General features: G+C 40.5%; 1 protein-coding gene across 1 annotated transcript; it reads left to right on the top strand.

The window, feature by feature from the left end:
• Positions 1-9854: 9854 nt before the first annotated feature.
• On the top strand, positions 9855-10478 carry LOC143263361 (uncharacterized). The gene has a single exon (XM_076528386.1). The coding sequence runs from the start codon at positions 9879-9881 to the stop codon at positions 10476-10478; it is 600 nt and encodes a 199-aa protein (XP_076384501.1). The 5' UTR covers positions 9855-9878.
• Positions 10479-19848: the final 9370 nt, after the last annotated feature.

Genomic DNA, 19848 nt, shown 5'->3' with positions numbered 1-19848 from the left:
AAGTTAGCTTCAAATCCATGCAAAACACATGATTAAACTTCAAATCCATGGGCAACACATGATTTAGGTTCATTGTCATGGTAAACACATGATTTAGCTTCACATACGTGCGAAACGAATGGTTTAGCTTCTAATAGTTGATATATACATGATATAGCTCCTACTGTATGCGAAACAAACGAGTTAGCTTCAAATCCATGCGAAAGATATGATTCAGATGCAAATCAATGCGATGTAGAAGCTTTAGCTTCAAATCCATGCTAAACACATGATTTAGCTTCAAATCCATGGGATGTAGAAGGTTTAGCTTCAAATCCATGAGAAACAAATGATTTAGCTTCAGATACTTGCGATATAAATGATATAGATTCAACTGCATGCGAAAAAATCGATTCAGCTTCAAATCCAAGTGAAACACATGATTTAACTTCAAATCAATGCGAAGTAAAAGGGTTAGCTTCAAACACATGCGAAACGAATGATTTAACAACAAATACTTGCGAATATAAGTGATATAGATTCAAATCCATGCGAAACAAATGATTGAGCTTCTAACACTTGGGATATAGTTGGTATAGCTTCAACTGCATGCGAAACAAACGAGTTACCTTCAAATCCACGCGAAACACATGATTTAGCTTCAAATCAATGCGATGTAGAAGGTTTAGCTTCAAATCCATGCGATTCAAATGGTTCATCTTCAAATACTTGTGAAAGACATGATTTAGCTTCAACTGCATGCGAAACAAACGAGTTAGCTTCAAATCCATGCGAAACACATGATTTAACTTCAAATCAATGCAAAGTAGAAGGCTTATCTTCAAATCCATGCGAAACACATTATTTAGATTCAAATCAGTGCGAAGTAGAAGACTCCTGTTCAAATCATTGCGCTTCAAACGGTTTATCTTCAAATACTTGTAAAGACATGATTTAGCTTCAACTGCATGCGAAACAGACGAGCTAGATTCAAATCCATGCCAAACACATGATTTAGCTTCAAATCCATGGGATGTAGAAGGTTTAGCTTCAAATCCATGCGAAACGCATTATTTAGGTGCAAATCAGTGCGAAGTAGAAGGCTCAGGTTCAAATCATTGCGATTCAAATGGTTTATCTTCAAATACTTGTGAAAGACATTATCTAGCTTCAACTGCATGCGAAACAAACGAGATACCTTCAAATCCACGCGAAACACATGATTTAGCTTCAAATCAATGCGATGTAGAAGGTTCAGCTTCAAATCCATGCGACGCATATGATTTAGCTTCAAATAGTTGCGATATAAGTGATATCGCTTCAAATGCTGGAGGAAGCAACGAGGTAGCTTTAATTCCATGCGAAACAAATGATTTAGCTTCAAATCAATGCGAAGTAGAAGGCTTAGCTTCAAATCCATGCGAAACAAATTATTGAGCTTCAAACACTTGGGATAAAGGTGATATAGCTTCAACTGCATCCGAAACAAACGAGTTACCTTCAAATCCACGCGAAACACATGATTTAGCTTCAAATCAATGCGATGTAGAAGGTTTAGCTTCAAATCCACTCGAAACACATGATTTAGCTTCAAATCAATGCGAAGTAGAAGGCTTAGCTTCAAATCCATGCGAAACAAATGGTTTAGCTACAAATACTTGTGATATACATTATTTAGCTGCAACTGCATACGAAACAAACGAGTTAGCTTCAAATCCATGCGAAACACATGATTTAGATTCAAATCAATGCGATGTAGAAGGTTTAGCTTCAAATCCATGCGCTACACAAGATTTAGCTTCAAATCAATGCGACGTAGAAGGTTCAGCTTCAAATCCATGCGACACATATGATTTAGCTTCAAATACTTCCAATATAACTGATATAGCTTCAAAAGCAGGAGGAACAAACGAGGTAGCTTCAATTCTATGCGAAACAAATGATTTAGCTTCAAATCAATGCGAAGTAGAAGGCGTAGCTTCAAATCCCTGCGAAACAAATGGTTTAGCTACAAATACTTGTGATATACATTATTTAGCTACAACTGCCTGCGAAACAAACGAGTTAGCTTCAAATCCATGCGAAACACATGATTTAACTTCAAATCAATGCGATGTAGAAGGTTTAGCTTCAAATCCATGCGAAACAAATGATTGAGCTTCAAACACATGGGATATAGTTGGTATAGCTTCAACTGCATGCGAAACAAACGAGTTACCTTCAAATCCACACAAAAGACATGATTTAACTTCGAAAAAATGCGATCTAGAAGGTTTAGCTTCAAATCCATGCGAAGCAAATGATTTAGCTTCAAATCAATGCGATGTAGAAGGTTCAGCTTCAAATCCATGCGATACACAAGATTTAGCTTCAAATCAATGCGATGTAGAAGGTTCAGCTTCAAATCCATGCGACGCATATGATTTAGCTTCAAATACTTGCGATATAAGTGATATAGCTTCAAAAGCTGGAGGAACAAACGAGGTAGTTTCAATTCTATGCGAAACAAATGATTTAGCTTCAAATCAATGCGATGTAGAAGGTTTAGCTTCAAATCCATGCGAAACAAATGATTGAGATTCAAACACTTGTGATATATTTGGTATAGCTTCAACTGCATGCGAAACAAACGAGTTACCTTCAAATTCACGCGAAATACATGAGTTAGCTTCAAATCAATGTGATGTAGAAGGTTTAGCTTCAAATCCATGCGAAACAAATGGTTGAGCTTCAAACACTTGGGATGAAGGTGATATAGCTTCAACTGCATGCGAAACAAACGAGTTACCTTCAAATCCACGCGAAACACATGATTTAGCTTCAAATCAATGCGATGTAGAAGGTTTAGCTTCGAATCGATGCGATACACAAGATTTAGCTTCAAATCAATGCGATGTAGTAGGTTCAGCTTCAAATCCATGCGACGCATATGATTTAGCTTCAAATACTTGCGATATAAGTGATATAGCTTCAAAAGCTGGAGCAACAAACGAGGTAGCTTCAATTCCATGCGAAACAAATGATTTAGCTTCAAATCAATGCGATGTAGATGGATTAGCTTCAAATCCATGCGAAACAAATGGTTTAGCTACAAATACTTGTGATATATATTATTTAGCTACAACTGCCTGCGAAACAAACGAGTTAGCTTCAAATCCATGTGAAACACATGATTTAGCTTCAAATCAATGCGATGTAGAAGGTTTAGCTTCAAATCCAAGCGAAACACATATGATTTAGCTTCAAATACTTGCGATATAAATGAAGTAACTTCAAATGCTGAGGATACCATCAAGTTAGATTCAAATCCATGCAAAACACATGATTAAGCTTCAAATCCATGGGCATCACATGATTTAGGTTCATTGTCATGGTAAACACATGATTTAGCTTCACATACATGCGAAACAAATGTTTTAGCTTCTAATACTTGTCATATACATGATATAGCTCCAACTGCATGCGAAACAAACGAGTTACCTTCAAATCCATGCGAAAGTCATGATTCAGCATCAAATCAGTGTGAAGTAGAAGGCTTAGCATCAAATCACATGCGAATCAAATGGTTTAGATTCAAATACTTGTGATATACATGATTTAGCTTCAACTGCATGCCACACAAACGAGTTAGCTTCAAATCCATGCGAAACACATAAATTCAGATGCAAATCAATGCGATGTAGAAGGTTTAGCTTCAAATCCATGCCAAACACATGATTTAGCTTCAAATCCATGGGATGTAGAAGGTTTAGCTTCAAATCCATGAGAAACAAATGATTTAGCTTCAGATACTTGCGATATAAGAGATATAGCTTCAAAATCTGGAGGAACAAACGAGGTAGCTTCAATTCCATGCGAAACAAATGATTTAGCTTCAAATCAATGCGAAGTAGAGGGATTAGCTTCAAATCCATGCGAAACACATATGATTTAGCTTCAAATACTTGCGATATAAATGAAGTAACTTCAAATGCAGAGGATACAATCAAGTTAGCTTCAAATCCATGCAAAACACATGATTAAGCTTCAAATCCATGGGCAACACATGATTTAGGTTCATAGTCATGGTAAACACATGATTTAGCTTCACATACATGCGGAACAAATGGTTTAGATTCAAATACTTGTGATATACATGATTTACCTTCAACTGCATGCGACACAAACGAGTAAGCTTCAAATCCATGCGAAACACATGATTCAGAGGCAACTCAATGCGATGTAGAAGGTTTAGCTTCAAATCCATGCCAAACACATGATTTAGCTTCAAATCCATGGGATTTAGAAGCTTTAGCTTCAAATCCATGAGAAACAAATGATTTAGCTTCAGATACTTGCGATATAAATGATATAGATTCAACTGCATGCGAAAAAAACGATTCAGCTTCAAATCCAAGGGAAACACATGATTTAACTTCAAATCAATGCGAAGTAAATGGGTTAGCTTCAAATCCATGCGAAACGAATGATTTAGCATCAAATACTTGCGAATGTAAGTGATATAGCTTCAAATGCAGGCCAAACAAACGAGTTAGCTTCAGATCCATGCGAAATACATGATTTAGCTTCAACTGCATGTGAAACAAACGTGTTAGCTTCAAATCCAAGCGAAACAGATGATTTAGCTTCAAATCAATGCGAAGTAGAAGGCGTAGCTTCAAATCTGTGCGGGACAAATGGATATGCTTCAAAAATTTGTGATATAAGTGATATAGATTCAACTGCAGGCGAAACAAACGAGATAGCTTCAAATCCATGCAAAACACATGATTAAGCTTCAAAACAATGCGAAGTAGAAGGCTTAGCTTCAAATCCATGCGAAACACACGATTTAGCTTCAAATCAATGCGATGTAGAAGGTTTAGATTCAAATCCATGCGAAACAAATGATTGTGTTTCAAACACTTGGGATATAGGTGATATAGCTTCAACTGCATGCGAAACAAACGAGTTACCTTCAAATCAACGCGAAACACATGATTTAGCTTCAAATCAATGCGATGTAGATGGTTTAGCTTCAAATCCATGCGAAACAAATGATTTAGCTTCAAATCAATGCGAAGTAGAAGGCTTAGCTTCAAATCCATGCGACACATATGATTTAGCTTCAAATACTTGCGATATAAGTGAGTAGGTATATATGTTGCGTTCTGCAAGCAATGGCGAGGGGAAGGCTGAGCCGGGGGGGGGGTATAGGGAAGGAAGCATCATCGTGAGCGGCACGCTTCGTGTGGAGGGGGGAAGTCACCGATAAGGAGTTTTGCGGTTTTGCATCCGGAGAGGTTCTCGGACGCCTTACCCGGAAGTTGCTTATGTTGCGAAGCGATATCGGGGATTTTGGTTTCGTTTATTAGATTTCTTAAAGTATGGTCTTTTAATCTCGGTATAATATTGTAGCGAGCGAGCGAGAGAGAGAGAGGGGAGGATGCAGCGGTTGTTCTCTCTCTTGCAAAAACGATGCATGATTTTTCTCGCGCGACGCATTTATAGAAGTTTGTGGTTTTGTATCCGGAGAGACTCGCGGATGCTTTACCCGTGATTTTGGTCTCATTAAGATTTCTTAAAGTAAGTTTTTTTTTTATCTCGGTATAATATTGTAGCGAGCTAGAGAGAGGGCTGTATTGCAGCGGTTGTTCTCTCTCTTGCAAATGATGCGGACAGAGAGGGAGAGATATTTTTTCTCTCTCTTTTACTGTTTTTTGCTTTTTCCCTTTGCAGCGAACATTTTATTCGCTACTGAGTTGAGTATTGGTATGGAAGTTGGTTCGTTGAACGTGCCATCGTTGCAATCGTTCGCAACGTCTAAGATATTTGAATACGGTGTTCATAATTTTTCGAGTATTGCTCGACGGATTTTTATCCGATATTGTGATGTTATTTTGTGCGACGTGTACTGTGTTTTTCGTCGGAGATATCCGCACGCTAGGTTTTCATACGTGGGTGCATGCGTGTTCAAATCGCGAGACTTGCTCGATTACGTGATATACAATAGTATTGATGTTTTTAAAGTAATCGTTCCTTTGAGCACGCAATGTCGTTCGAAGAGATCGTTGAAGAGGATTATTTTTAAATACCGTAAAGAAACTGATTATGTTTGCGTCGAACCAGTGTTGATACCATTATCAAAATTTGAATGGAGTATGACCAGAGGTGATTTCCTCCCTCCATTGAACAAAGTGAAGAGAAGATTGGAATATTCATTGCACGACGACGACGACGATGATTGGGATATTCCTAAAATCAAATGGGACATTAATTTACCGACCGAGAAACTCAATGCTTCACGCGTGAAATTCATATCGAAGTATTTTTCATCGAGTGACGAAGATACGTCGTGAGATGATTCCTACATTACAGAATTTGGTTTGGGGATACGTCATAAACTTATACCTGAACGATCAATTTCCGCTCGAGTGGAAAACAGCGACGGAACGTCTAATGCGAAAAGATTTGACGAGTCGCGTGAGTTTCATCTACACGAAACGATTTAGCCAAATTATAGTGAAATGGCCCGCGATCGATTCACCGTCCGCGATACTACATATCATCGAGATGGGAGAGCATCGCGTGGTTGGTTGTATAGTGTAGTTACGTTCGTGAGAACTGGAAACTTAACCGACGACGTGAAATCAAAATTGAAAAAACTTCTTTTTAATAATTGATGTGAATTAATATTTTCACAAGATGACGCAAGTTTGCAAGGACATGTTGAAATCGTTAACACATATGTCAAGGATGATTCGAACTGTGGACGAGTATCGCGAATGGACGAAATCATGTATTGAATGTTTACAATGGTGTAGGAAATATATGATCATTGTGAAGAAAAACGAAGCACCCATAGGTGTAAAATCGAGTTTGCTGTCGATCATGTGTCGTATGAAAACTTTGAAGGTCTCGTTAGATCATCGGTTTTCATCACGCGTTGGTAGCGGTTTGTATGGAAACGTTGGCGCGAGAGCATCGACTCTTCGTTGGGAGAACATCGAGTCGGCGTTTAAGAATCGTATATCGACCGGCGTTGTGATCAACGTCGAACATGTCGATCCACGTCATTTCTTGCAGCACGCGAAGCGAATAGTTACGAATCGTATTACAGAACTTTTGAACGTTCATTTGTCGTTAAAAGTGAACGTAGTATTGGAGGCGGAATTTGTGCTGCGCGACGAGGTTTCGGTGAAAAGTTTTAGCACGCGAAACGTCGCGCTCTTTCATTCGTCGAATCTACGTCGCTGGTATGCGAAAGATGTTGTGCCAACGCTTTTGACATCGATAGAAGAGTTTCAAGAACGAGACAGTGGATGGGCGTTATCGAAGATCCTGCATTTGATGGTGAATTCCAACAAATATCAACCGTTACAAGCAGGTTGTCAGGTATCCGTGCCTCGAACAGTGCAATTAAAGAAAGCAGTCCTCAATGTGTACAGTGACGACGATAATGCATGTTTCTATTGGGCAGTGGTGGCAAGCCTATATCCAGCTAAAAATAATTTGAATCGCACATCATCCTATCCGCATTACAGCGATGTGCTCCACACCGAGGGATTCCAATTGCCGATGTTGTTCAAGGACATACCAAAGTTCGAAAAAGCGAACGACGTTTCCGTGAACGTGTTCGAGTGGGGAGGGGAACAAGAAAGATGTCGGACGTTGCATTTGACCTCAAGGAAGCGGGAGAAACATGTAAATTTGCTGCTCATACACGACTACGAAAACTTGCGCAATCATTATCTGTGTATTAGGAATTTATCTCGTCTGGTTTCATCTCAGATCAGCACGCATATTTGCGATCGGTAAGATTCACACATGTAAATTTTTTTTCTTTCTTCTAGATGATGGTGGTGGTGGTGGTGGTGGGCGAGAAAAATTAAAATAACAAATTATGTTTTTTTGTCAGGTGTCTACAGTATTTCAAATCGCAGGAAAAATTGAGCATTCACGAGATCGACTGCAGTCGAATGAACGAATGTGCTTTGAAACTTCCGACGGAAGACGATAAATGGCTGAAGTTCAAGAATTATGCGTACAAGGAACCGACACCGTTCGTTATCTACGCAGACTTGGAATGCCTGCTGAAGAAACAGGAAGATCAAGGTCATGGAGCTTACTGTAGATATCAACATCACCATGCCTTCAGCGTAGGCTACTACCTCCATTGCCGATACGACAGTTCGTTGAGCGAGTATCAGGCTTATCGTGATGAGAAAGGTTGTATCACATGGTTTGCATCGAAGTTGCACGAGTTGAGCTGTAAATTGCAACCGGTGTTTGATCGAACGGTTCCAATGGCTCCGTTGACCGCCGCACAAATCTCAACTTTTCGTACCGCCACGTATTGTCACGTGTGCGAAGAACCACTCGGTAATGACGACGTGCGAGTGCATGATCATTGTCATTTCACAGGTGCGTATCGGGGTCCGGCGCACAGCCGTTGCAATCTGAGCTATCAATCCTCGTACGTGATACCGGTGGCTTTTCACAATTTGTCCGGCTACGACGCACACTTTTTCATCAAAGAATTGGCAAACGCGTTTGAAGGTAAAATAGACGCGTTACCGCTGACGAAAGAGAAGTACATTTCTTTCACGAAACACAGTAAGAGGAATAATGATGCGATCAAAAAATCGTGGAAGAAGTGCATAAAGTTTCGATTCATCGATTCGTTCAAATTCTTGAATTCGAGTCTGGACAAGTTGTCGTCGTACTTGGACAAGAGCGACTTGCATATCGTGAGGAGCCAATTCAATCGTCTTTCGAACGATGATTTTCATCTTCTAACCAGGAAAGGCGTTTTCCCATACGACTATGTATCGACCTATGACAAATTAAGCGACACTTGTTTACCACCGCGCGAAGCATTTTATAATCAGTTATGCGACAGCGAGATATCCGACGTCGACTATTGTCACGCGAACGAAGTTTGGTCACGTTTTGGTATACAAACGTTAGGACAGTACAGCGACTTGTACTTGAAATTGGATGTGTTGTTGTTGGCCGACGTGTTTGAAAATTTTCGCGAAAAGTCGCTCGAGAATTATAAACTCGATCCAGCACACTATTATACGTTGCCCGGTTTCGCGTGGGACGCGATGCTAAAATTGACGAAGATCGAGTTGGAATTGTTCACCGACGTTGACATGCTTTTGTTCGTGGAGCGGGGAATACGAGGTGGGTTGAGTCAATGTTCGCATCGTTACGCGCGCGCGAATAACAAGTATATGTCGACGTACGATTCAGCCGAACCGTCCAGCTATCTGATGTATTTCGATGTTAATAATTTGTATGGCTGGGCCATGTCGCAGCCTTTGCCGCACAGGGGTTTCCAATGGGTTGACGATACGAGTAATTTCAACATCGATTCCGTGCCGATCGACAGTCCCGTCGGGTACATTTTAGAGGTCGACTTAGAGTATCCTCAGGAAATTCATGATGCTCACGCGGATCTTCCATTTTGCCCGATTCACGAGGTTGGGACGTTGCAAAAGAAACTGTTGACAACGCTTAGCGATAAGAATCGTTACGTTCTCCATTATCGATACCTCCAGCAATGTTTGAGGTATAATTTAAAATTAAAGAAAATTCATCGGATACTGAAGTTTGAACAATCATGTTGGTTACGCCGTTACATAGATTTAAATACGAGGTTGCGCGCCAACGCAAACAATGACTTCTCGAAGAATCTGTTCAAACTGATGAACAATGCAGTGTTTGGAAAAACGATGGAAAACGTTCGAAATCATGTAAACGTAAAGTTGCTCTCGCGATGGAGCGGTCGATACGGGGCTGGACGTTTAATAGCTCGACCAAATTTCCATAGCTGTACTCTATTCTCCGAGGATTTTGTCGCAGTTCAAATGAAGCAGCTTTCTATTAAATTTTATAAACCTATTTACATAGGCATGTCAGTGTTGGACATATCTAAATTACATTTGTATGATTTTCATTATGGCTACATGCTTCCAAATTTTCAAGAAAGATGCAGGATTTTGTACACGGACACGGACAGTTTAATTTATCAGATTATTTGCGACGACGCGTACGAGATGATAAAACGTGACATTCACCGATACGATACTTGCAATTATGACAGAAATAACGTGTACGGCGTTCCGATCGCGAATAATAAAGTATTAGGATTAATGAAGGACGAGAACGGAGGTAAAATCATGACAGAGTTTGTGGGTCTTCGCTCGAAAATGTATGCTATTCGAGTACAAGACAAAGACGATGTAAAAAAGATTAAAGGAATTAAGACTAACGTGACGATTAAAAATATAACTTTCGACGACTATTTAGCATGCCTTCACGATCATTTAGAAAAATCAGTTTGCGTTAAATTGATAATGTCTATACAACATCAAGTGTATTCAGTATCACAGAGTAAATTAGCATTGAGTCCATACGATGATAAACGATACATTTTAAACAATTCGATCGAAACCCTTCCTTGGGGACATTATAAAATCGCGAAAGGGGGAGGCAGGAGGGAGAGGGAGTGAGGGGAGTGAGAAAAAATAAAAGCGGTTATATAATTTCATCGATGTTTCGAATCCCGTGTTGCGCGCGCGCGTGTTCACTTTTATTTGTAAGCGGAAAAGGGGCGTATACGCTCCTTGTATTGTTATCTTGCGTGTAAGAAGGGGGGAAAAATGGTAGGGGAATTGTATATATAAGCTTTTGGCATTGCGTACAGCGAGTAGTGCGTTCTACAGATTACTTTCTTATAGCGCAGTTGTTCTTCAATATTATAATATTCACAATGTCAAATCAAATCAATAATTTTTTACATAAAAATGGATCTCACAACGATTATAAAAATTATGGGTAAGTAAAAGAAAGTTTGAAGGGAATAAAATGTTCCTTTTATGAAAGAAGAAAAAAAAAATTGTATGTTATTTCTTTTCTAGATACTCCATTTCGATGAAACGGTCGTTTCAACAGTCGCAACCCCAGTCGCAGCAGAAACAGTTGCAGATACTGCGCAACGCACGAATCTTGGGTAGAAGATACTCCATAGCCGGCAATTATTTCAAGTTCCTTGAAATTTGTGTACGCGTGGATGAAAATTTGCGCGTCGAGTTTGTCTTGGGGGACAATCGTGGAACAGAGATTTCTTTTTCAATGGCTACGTGGAAACTGCTGGTGAAAACTAGAGATTATATTCACAATTACTTCGACGCGGACAAGAAGGAAAAACAAATTGATGAGACTTTATCGTTACAAATTGTTAATTTTAATGGAATGAGTCTAATCAAGTTGTTCGATTCTCAAGCATTGATTTATGTTACGAAAGAGACGATGGATAATTTGTACAAATTAGAGTTATGTATGGATCATATGTATTCATGGTTATTAGAAAATATTCCAGAAATTCAGGATAGATTCGCGAAGCTCGTTGACATTGTAAAAAACTCCAATAACGAGCAGAATTATGCGATCGTAATTTTTACAAACGAATTGTTCGAACGAAATTGTCTGATCGATTGCGAATTGTTAGCTTTATGTTTAGATCTAATCGTATCGAAAGCGAATCGTTGAAATTGTGTGCGTGTGGGGGGAATTAATTAGTATTAATGTAAAAAGCATTTATGTATTTTTTCATGTTTATTAGAGAAACAAAAATAAACATTACATTATACAATTAAAGTACAGATGATTTCTTTATCCAAGAGTTATGTGACGAATCCAGCCCCAACCATTTTACATATATTTCATTTCCTTTTCGACGCAATACTTTTTCTACTAAATACACGTCGGCATATTTGGTAGCGCGTATCTCGTATTCGTAAAATCCTCCAGCGATAGGTTTGTTCTGCAAATCAACCAAAAGGTACGTGACGGGGTTCGTTCGTTTCACCGTCGCGATCTTAAATACTTCCGTTGACCAGTTCGGCGTGTATCCTTTGTCGAATACGGTTTTGAACTTGCTGATACGCACATAGTCGCCAACTTTGAATTTCGCAGGACCGGCGATCTTGACGTTGCTGTATACGGTAGATAAAAGATGCTTCTCATTTTTATGATTCACGTTTGCAGGTCGCATACGAATGGTGCGATGTTTTTGATTATTGTAGTCCTTAATCAACGTGGGTAGCTCGTCGATCCAACGATATTTTCCGCTCAACGAGAAAAATTTCCACATGTTGTTCTTCAATGTACGATTGAATCGTTCGACTATGGACGCTTTCATAGTGCTGAATGTGGAATAGTGGTTGATGTTACGTTTCTTCAGATATTCTTGAAAATCTTTATTGTAGAATTCTTTCCCCATATCGGTTTGCAAATTGTTCGGTATTCGACCATCTTTTTTCAACACCGACGCGAAAGCTTTGCACACATCGTCAGCATTTTTGCTTTTTAAAGGAACGGCCCAGGCATACTTGCTGAATGTATCGATTATCGTAAGAATATATCGATGTGCTCGATTCTCTCTTGCGTACGGTTGAACTTCAACGATATCAGCTTGCCAGAGATCGTCGAGTCCTCGCGTAACCACTCGCCTCCGCCGGAAGTAACGTCTCGCCGGAGCATGCAGTTCATTCACCAAGTTCACTTTGTCGCCGCTCATGATTTCACCTTATCAGTCTGCGGTCGCTCGGAATTAAGATACGCTAATTTAGTTATCCTTGCGTTGACCGCTGCCGCGCTCTCTTTTGAGTTATCGATGAATCTGCGGTCGCTTGAAATTAAGATACGCTAATTTAATTATCCTTGCGTTCTCGAAGTCTTTTCGACCGCTGTCGCGTCCTCTTTTGCGTTATCGATGGACTTTTCAGCTATTGACGCTTTTTGCATTATCGGAATCTCTTCTGTGGTTGCTGCTACCGCTCGAAAGCGACGCGCACACTGTGTTGCTGCTGTTCTTCGATACGTCGCATTTGTCCGTATATTTCGGTAAATTTCTCTAATAAAGATTTATGTAACTGTTCGAATTTCGCGACTATGTTCCCCTCTCCAGTCAGCTCGAGTAATCTCTTGTACATAGCAGTATTAAGCCTTTCGAACCTGTCATCCAATTCCTTGCCAGTTTCAAAACCGCCTACTGTAACTTTCTTTTGCAGTTCGTCTACGAGTAATTCAAGTTGCGCCAACTTTCCCTGATTCGCTTTGCCAGTGCTCGTAAGTTCCTCCAAGTTGTGGATTTTATTTAATATTTGATTTTCAAGGTTATCAATCTTTTTCGGCCAGTTGCTGTTAACTTTGTGTTCCACACTTGCAAGTTTGTGCTCGATGTTGCCAGCAAATTTCACAACGGCATTCAATTTTTCTCGATCCACGATACCCTCAGCTTTCGTTGTTTCGAACAACTTATCCTCCAGCTCGACAAATCTTTGACGTAGCTTTTCATCGATACTTTTATTATTCTGCTCGATGCACGTCTCAACGTGTTTCTTCAGATTCTCGTGATTGGATTCGTCGTTTGTCACGAATTTTTGGAGAATTTCGATCGCGCGTTTCATCGAGTGAACATCGTCGATAGTTTCATACAGGTCGTACGTAAATGTTTTTTTCAACGAATCGATCGCGTCATCGACGTAACTTTTTGTTGCCGAGTCGCTGGCGAAAACCGGAGTTGCCAAATATCGAATAATTCGAGATTTTGCATCGAAAAATTCGTTGTCACTGTTCAAAATTACCGCCCTCTCGTTGATAACGTTGTCGACATACTTCTTCGTTGCAGCGTCGTTGGTGTTAATAGGAACTTTTATACTTTCTATAGGTAGACCCAATGCATCGAACTCGTCATTCTCGTCCGATACGTGTAGAACGTATTTTCTTATCATATTTATCAGATCGAACATAAATCTATTGAAATAATTCGTGTTCATTGAATTGTCCTTGTGATGTTCATGTTTCGTGTCTATATTCGCCACGATGTCTTGGATAGCCTGCTTTAGCGAATCACGAGACGATGATTTCTTGCTGCTGCTGTTACGCATCGTTGCTGCTGCTACTGCTCCAATTTCTTTCGACAATCGATGTTTTACCGCCGTAATCACTAGCAAAAATGATGCAATCGTCGCAAAAGCATTTTATTTATATGAGCGTGGCATAACCTTGAAGAATTCCTCGGCAACTAATGTCTCCATTTTACCACGAAAACTTTCCTCAAAGATTTTTAGTTGGTTACCGATTGAGCTGTCCGTTTCATCTTTCATATTCTGTTTTAACGCTTCAACCTTTTGCTCCAATACCGAAAATACGTTATCAATTTTCACATTAATTTCATCGTTATCTGAATCAATTGATTTAATTTTCTGATCACTGTCGTATTGAAAATTATATATTTTAGCCAGCACTTTATTCCTCCATTTCTCATTAGTCTGCTGTATATCTTTCGTTAGTTTCTCGTTAGCCGTTATTTTATCCATGAGTTCGGATTTCCATTTCGCACTAGTCTCTTTGGCATCCTTCGCCAACTTTTCATTAGCCGTTATTTTACCCACGAGTTCGGATTTCCATTTCACACTAGTCCCTTTGGCATCCTTCGCCAACTTTTCGTTAGCCGTTATTTTACCCACGAGTTCGGATTTCCATTTCGCACTAGTCTCTTTGACATCCTTCGCCAACTTTTCGCTAGCCGTTATTTTATCCATGAGTTCGGACTTGCATTTTAGGCTAGTCTGTTTGGCATCCTTCGCCAACTTTTCGTTAGCCGTTATTTTACCCACGAGTTCGGATTTCCACTTCGCACTAGTCTGTTTAGCATCCTTCGCCAACTTTTCGCTAGCCGTTATTTTACCCACGAGTTCGGACTTGCATTTTAGGCTAGTCTGTTTGGCATCCTTCGCCAACTTTTCGTTAGCCGTTATTTTATCCATGAGTTCGGACTTGCACTTCTCGCTAGCCTGTTTGGCATCTTTCGCCAACTTTTCGTTAGCCGTTATTTTACCCACGAGTTCGGACTTGTATTTTACACCGGCCTGTTCGACACCCTTCGTCATTTTTTCGTTAGCTGTTATTTTTCTACGAAGCTCGTCGTCGCCTCTTTTCGATACATCGTCAACGTACGATCTAGTGGCCGCGTCATCGTTTTGAAGCGGTTCCGCCAAATGTTTGATCCTCTTGTTTCGAGCTGTGTACGATTCCGTTGAGAAGCACATCGTATTATTCTGCATGTACTCGTGAAGCGATGACGTGACAGTATCGTCGCCTATCTTTGAAACGCGATCGACGTACAGTTTGGTGGCTGCGTCATCGTTCGTCGTAGGATTTGCGACACGAGCGATCTTAGCGCCTCGCGCATCGTACAAATTGCCGATCGCGCATATGGCATTGTCGTGTACATAATTTTTACATATCGAATAGAAAGTTGAAATATCTGCCAGTACTTTCGACTCGGGCGTACTATGTTTATACAACGTACCAAATTTATTAATAGACATTTTTTTTCGTTTCTCGGTTCAGTTGTTTTCTTCTCCTTTCTTCTTCTTCTTCTTCTTTAACACCAACAACTCGAGTAGATCTTGCTGTTGCTCCATCTGTTGTATTTGTCGACAAATGTCGTCGAGTCTGAACTCAATATTTTTAAATCTGTCCTCCCAATTTTCATCTACGGATAACGTTTGATTGGTTTCGCAGCAATTCCAACGGATACTCATTCTATCGAACCATTTGATGAATTTACCAACAGGCATTTCATTCGTCACTAACGTAATAAATATTCGAGCAATTTAATTTATAATCAATCCAGCTTCGCGAAGTTCTTCGATTATGCATGTTATTTCATTGTTGTGGTTGGTATGACCAGCATTTTTCGATGCAATCAACAATTTCAGACGATCTACCAGCTCATTTGGGTCATCCCAATGCACATAATCGACCGGATTGTTGGTTACACGCATCATCGTCGTTGGAATATTTATACCTTTTCCACGTAACGCTGAGAACAGTGGTCCTATAATAGTTTTGTACTTGTAGCCCTTGTTTCCCATTATCTGATTACCACGTCGGTGCGCATGCGTAGCGATGAGAATGTTTCTATAAATTTCCTTATCATTCTCGGTGTACAGGTTCTCGTTGGGTATTCTTTTGAATATCAATTCGTAGAGACCTGGAGTTCCTCTGTACCTAATTTTATTAATAACAATATCATCGTTGCTTTCCACGTCGAACGCAACGTTTCCAAGCATCAGTTTGTTATTATGAAAATACACTCCGTACACATTGTCCTGACTTTTCGGCGGTCCGCTAAAGAAATTTCTCAAGTATTCGCTCGCTAAAGGTCCAAGATTACTGAACAAATGCTCGTATTCGTCGCGATGCTTTTCAGGGCTTCTCAAAATATTTCGCACCGATGATTCCAGCGATGTTGCAGCCGTTGGAGATGATTCGAAAGCTACCTCCCGATGCATTGAAGGTGTTGGTTCGAGCACCATATTGGTGTTCGCATCATCGTCGTCGTCGTCGTCGTCGTCGTCGTCGTCGTCGTCGTCGTCGTCGTCAACGTCAACATAGTCGGCGTCATCGCTGACACCGATGGGGGAATATACTTTATTCTTCTTCTTCTTCTTTTTCAAATGCATCCTTGGAGTTAATGCCGCTTCATCGTGTGTCCTCTTTTTCTTAATAAATTCTCTCTCCACTTTCTTCTTCTTCTTCTTCACAGAGAACAGCGAATGCTGTGTTTGCAAATCCAACGATCGGTCAGCATTTGATGTATTATCTTTCGCTTCCGTAGCTGTATTTTGAACCAGCTGTTTCAACGGTTCCACGATCGGACGTAAATTCGTCTCAATGTTAGACTGTACATCCATTTTCCCAACTTTCAAGGCTAAACTCTTTTTACGTATGACGTCACTGGTCTTAGCTATTTCCTTAACGATGGCAGCTCGCAGGTTTTTCTTTGACGGACGCATATCGAGTGGGAGCACGATGTGACATCGACACCTCTTACCGTCCAAATGAGCTGGATCACAGCACGACGAATTCCTTAAATCCGCGTCTGTAACGTCCTCGGTTCACAGGGCTGTCTTTGTCGATTACAAGGAATTCATATTTGTTTCGCCAACACCTTGAACAAACTGCGTTGAAACTTTCGAACGACATATCAGTATTCACATGATCCTGATGAACGTGTCGCAGATTCATGGCATCTTGATTGAATAGAATCAATAGATTGGCATTGTCGCGAATCAAATGTTTGGGTATTCTCGCGTATGATTGCGACAGATAGAAACAATCGACGTGCGAATGTCTGCCCATCGCGAAATATTCTCTCATAACGTCCTGTTCATCACAAGCAACGTCGTCGAAGATAAATATCGAATTCGGTCGAGCATCCGCCGGGGGAATCACGTCCGCGTTGTCCGAATAGGCAAAGTAACCTACGTCCTTGCCCACGTGCGAGAACAAGTTGTTCAAGTATTGATATTTTGGTTGACGTACCGATTTCGAATACACATACACATTTGCGAATCGCAGTCCATTCGAGCTTTCCAACAGGCTAATCATGACGTTCGTTTTACCACATCCTGACGGGCCGCTTATCACGCATCGTATAGTACTCGGTAGCAATGGCCCATGCTTCCGAATTATCTCGTCATGGTCGTCGAACGTGCGGTAGGTCGGAACCCGGATATTCAAGGACTGTCGTACGAAACGCATGCTCTCTCTCGACTGTCTTTTGTTATGCTAAATTTTCTTCTCGAACGATAAGGTATTTATACGAGGACTCAAGCATCATAGATATCAGTCTTCTCGTATTCAAATGATAGAGCACATCTCCATGTAACTAACGCACGTACATTTTTTTTGTTCATTATCAATCAAAGAATTTTTGACATAACAGCTTCATATACCGCTACAGACTGGTAAGAAACAGCTCTGTATACCGCTACAGACTGGTATAAACAGCTCTGTATACCGCTATAGACTGGTAAGAAACAGCTCTGTATACAGCTCTGTATACCGCTACAGACTGGTATAAACAGCTCTGTATACCGCTATAGACTGGTAAGAAACAGCTCTGTATACCGCTACAGACTAGTAAAAAACATTTCCTGACAAGATTAGGTATGAGTCTGATAAGGAAGAAGGGTCGACGAGCGGTTAAGGGGAAGAAGAAGAAGAACGACAGTAGCTACAATATTGGAAGAATTCTACCAATTGCCAAACGAGGTGGTTTTCTACCGCTGCTGTTTCCTGCTTTGGGAGCTTTGGGGGCATTGTCAGGCGGTGCTGCTGCAGTGGCTAAAACGATAAACGAGGCGAAAGCTGCGAAGAAACAATTGGAAGAATTGGAACGACACAATCGTGCCATGGAGGGCCGTGGAGTGTATCTCGCACCATACAAGCGTGGGAAAGGAATAAAGAAAAAAAAAGGAAGACGAAACAAAAAAGTAGATAACTCAACGACGGATCTTGAATTGAAAATTGCCTGTAGAAAATTACCACATTTTAGCGGAGTTTTCATGCTCGATGCATTGCCCAATAAAATATGGATGAATGAACGAGGAATAGTCAATCTGGATAGCAGTCATGGTCCAGGAACACACTGGGTTGCATATATAAAGCAGAAGTCGCGAATCAGCTACTTCGATAGTTTTGGAAATCTTCAACCACCAATCGAATTAATTCGATACTTCGGACCGAACGTGGTAATCTCATACAATCGCAAGAATTATCAAAATTACAACGAAAGCGTATGTGGACAATTGTGCGTAAAATTTTTGCGAGAATCTCTGACATAGCATTTTTAATCATTCTACCGCCGCTGCAAGAATGTCTTACACGTTCACGTTATCGGGAAGAAGTAGCGTCTTATCGTCCAAGTACTTCCCGCCTATAGATCTGAGCAATGCCAACTACGAACTGGGTCTGCTCGATTTGCAAACTTATTACACAATACCAAACATCAGTTCGAATATTGGAAACAATAAATTTTATTTCGACGACAAAGATGAAGAGATAAGCATTCCAGATGGTTCGTACGAACTGGAGGCGATCAACGCTTACTTGAGGCGCGAGATAAGCATGCGGTATCCTGCAGCCAAAGATAAGAACGATCCGGAATACCCGCTGATCTTGCGAGCGAACAACAATACTATGAAAAGCGAAATTAAAAGCGCATATAAGATAAATTTTACAAAGCCTAATAACGTGGGCCCTATTCTAGGATTCTCTATGAATCGTGTTTTATCGCCAAACACATGGCATATATCGGACACCCCCGTGAATATCATTAATACGAATATTATTCGAATAGAATGCAACGTAACCACCGGTTCGTACGATAACGGGAAACTGGTTCACACGATACACGAATTCGCGCCCAACGTGTCGCCAGGGTATAAAATATCGGAAACGCCGGCACGAGTCATTTACCTTCCGATCGCCACACGGTCAATGGATGATTTAACGATTCGCATTGTGGACCAGTCGGGACGTTTAATTGATTTTCGAAACGAAGAAATCACGATACGATTGCACGTTCGTCGAACCATCTCATAACCTCGGTAAAGAAACGTCATGCTAATTCACAATAATACGCCAAGCTTCAAAGACGGTGTATCGTTCAATAATAATAATAATAATAACAATAGTAATAAGGAGAATAAGACGAGGAAATTAACTGCACGAAACGTTAAATATCTACAATCTTTGGGATTTGTCGTCAACAAGTAATCGCACGCCCTCGCATCATGTCGTATGACATTTTGAACATCTCCGAAGCACCGATCTTCGACAATCGAATAACTAAGATCGAACTGCACACCTACAATCCGTACGCCAACACTACGTTTGGAAACAGCGATGAGATAAGAATACCCATTCAACATCAAGACTTGTACACTCTTCCGTGTAAAAGCTTCCTATACGTGGAGGGAAGACTCAGCCTACCGGGAGGATTGGCAAACGACACGGTAG

This window comes from Megalopta genalis, unplaced genomic scaffold (assembly GCF_051020955.1).
Source record: "Megalopta genalis isolate 19385.01 unplaced genomic scaffold, iyMegGena1_principal scaffold0489, whole genome shotgun sequence".
Lineage (NCBI taxonomy): Eukaryota > Metazoa > Arthropoda > Insecta > Hymenoptera > Halictidae > Megalopta > Megalopta genalis.
The sequence above is the reverse complement of the archived record's forward strand: the minus strand, read 5'-3'. Positions and strand labels throughout refer to the sequence as shown.

Bases quoted from the DNA above. Each gene is read 5' to 3' on its own strand.
- LOC143263361 (XM_076528386.1), top strand. From the start codon at position 9,879: ATGTCAGTGTTGGACATATCTAAATTACATTTGTATGATTTTCATTAT.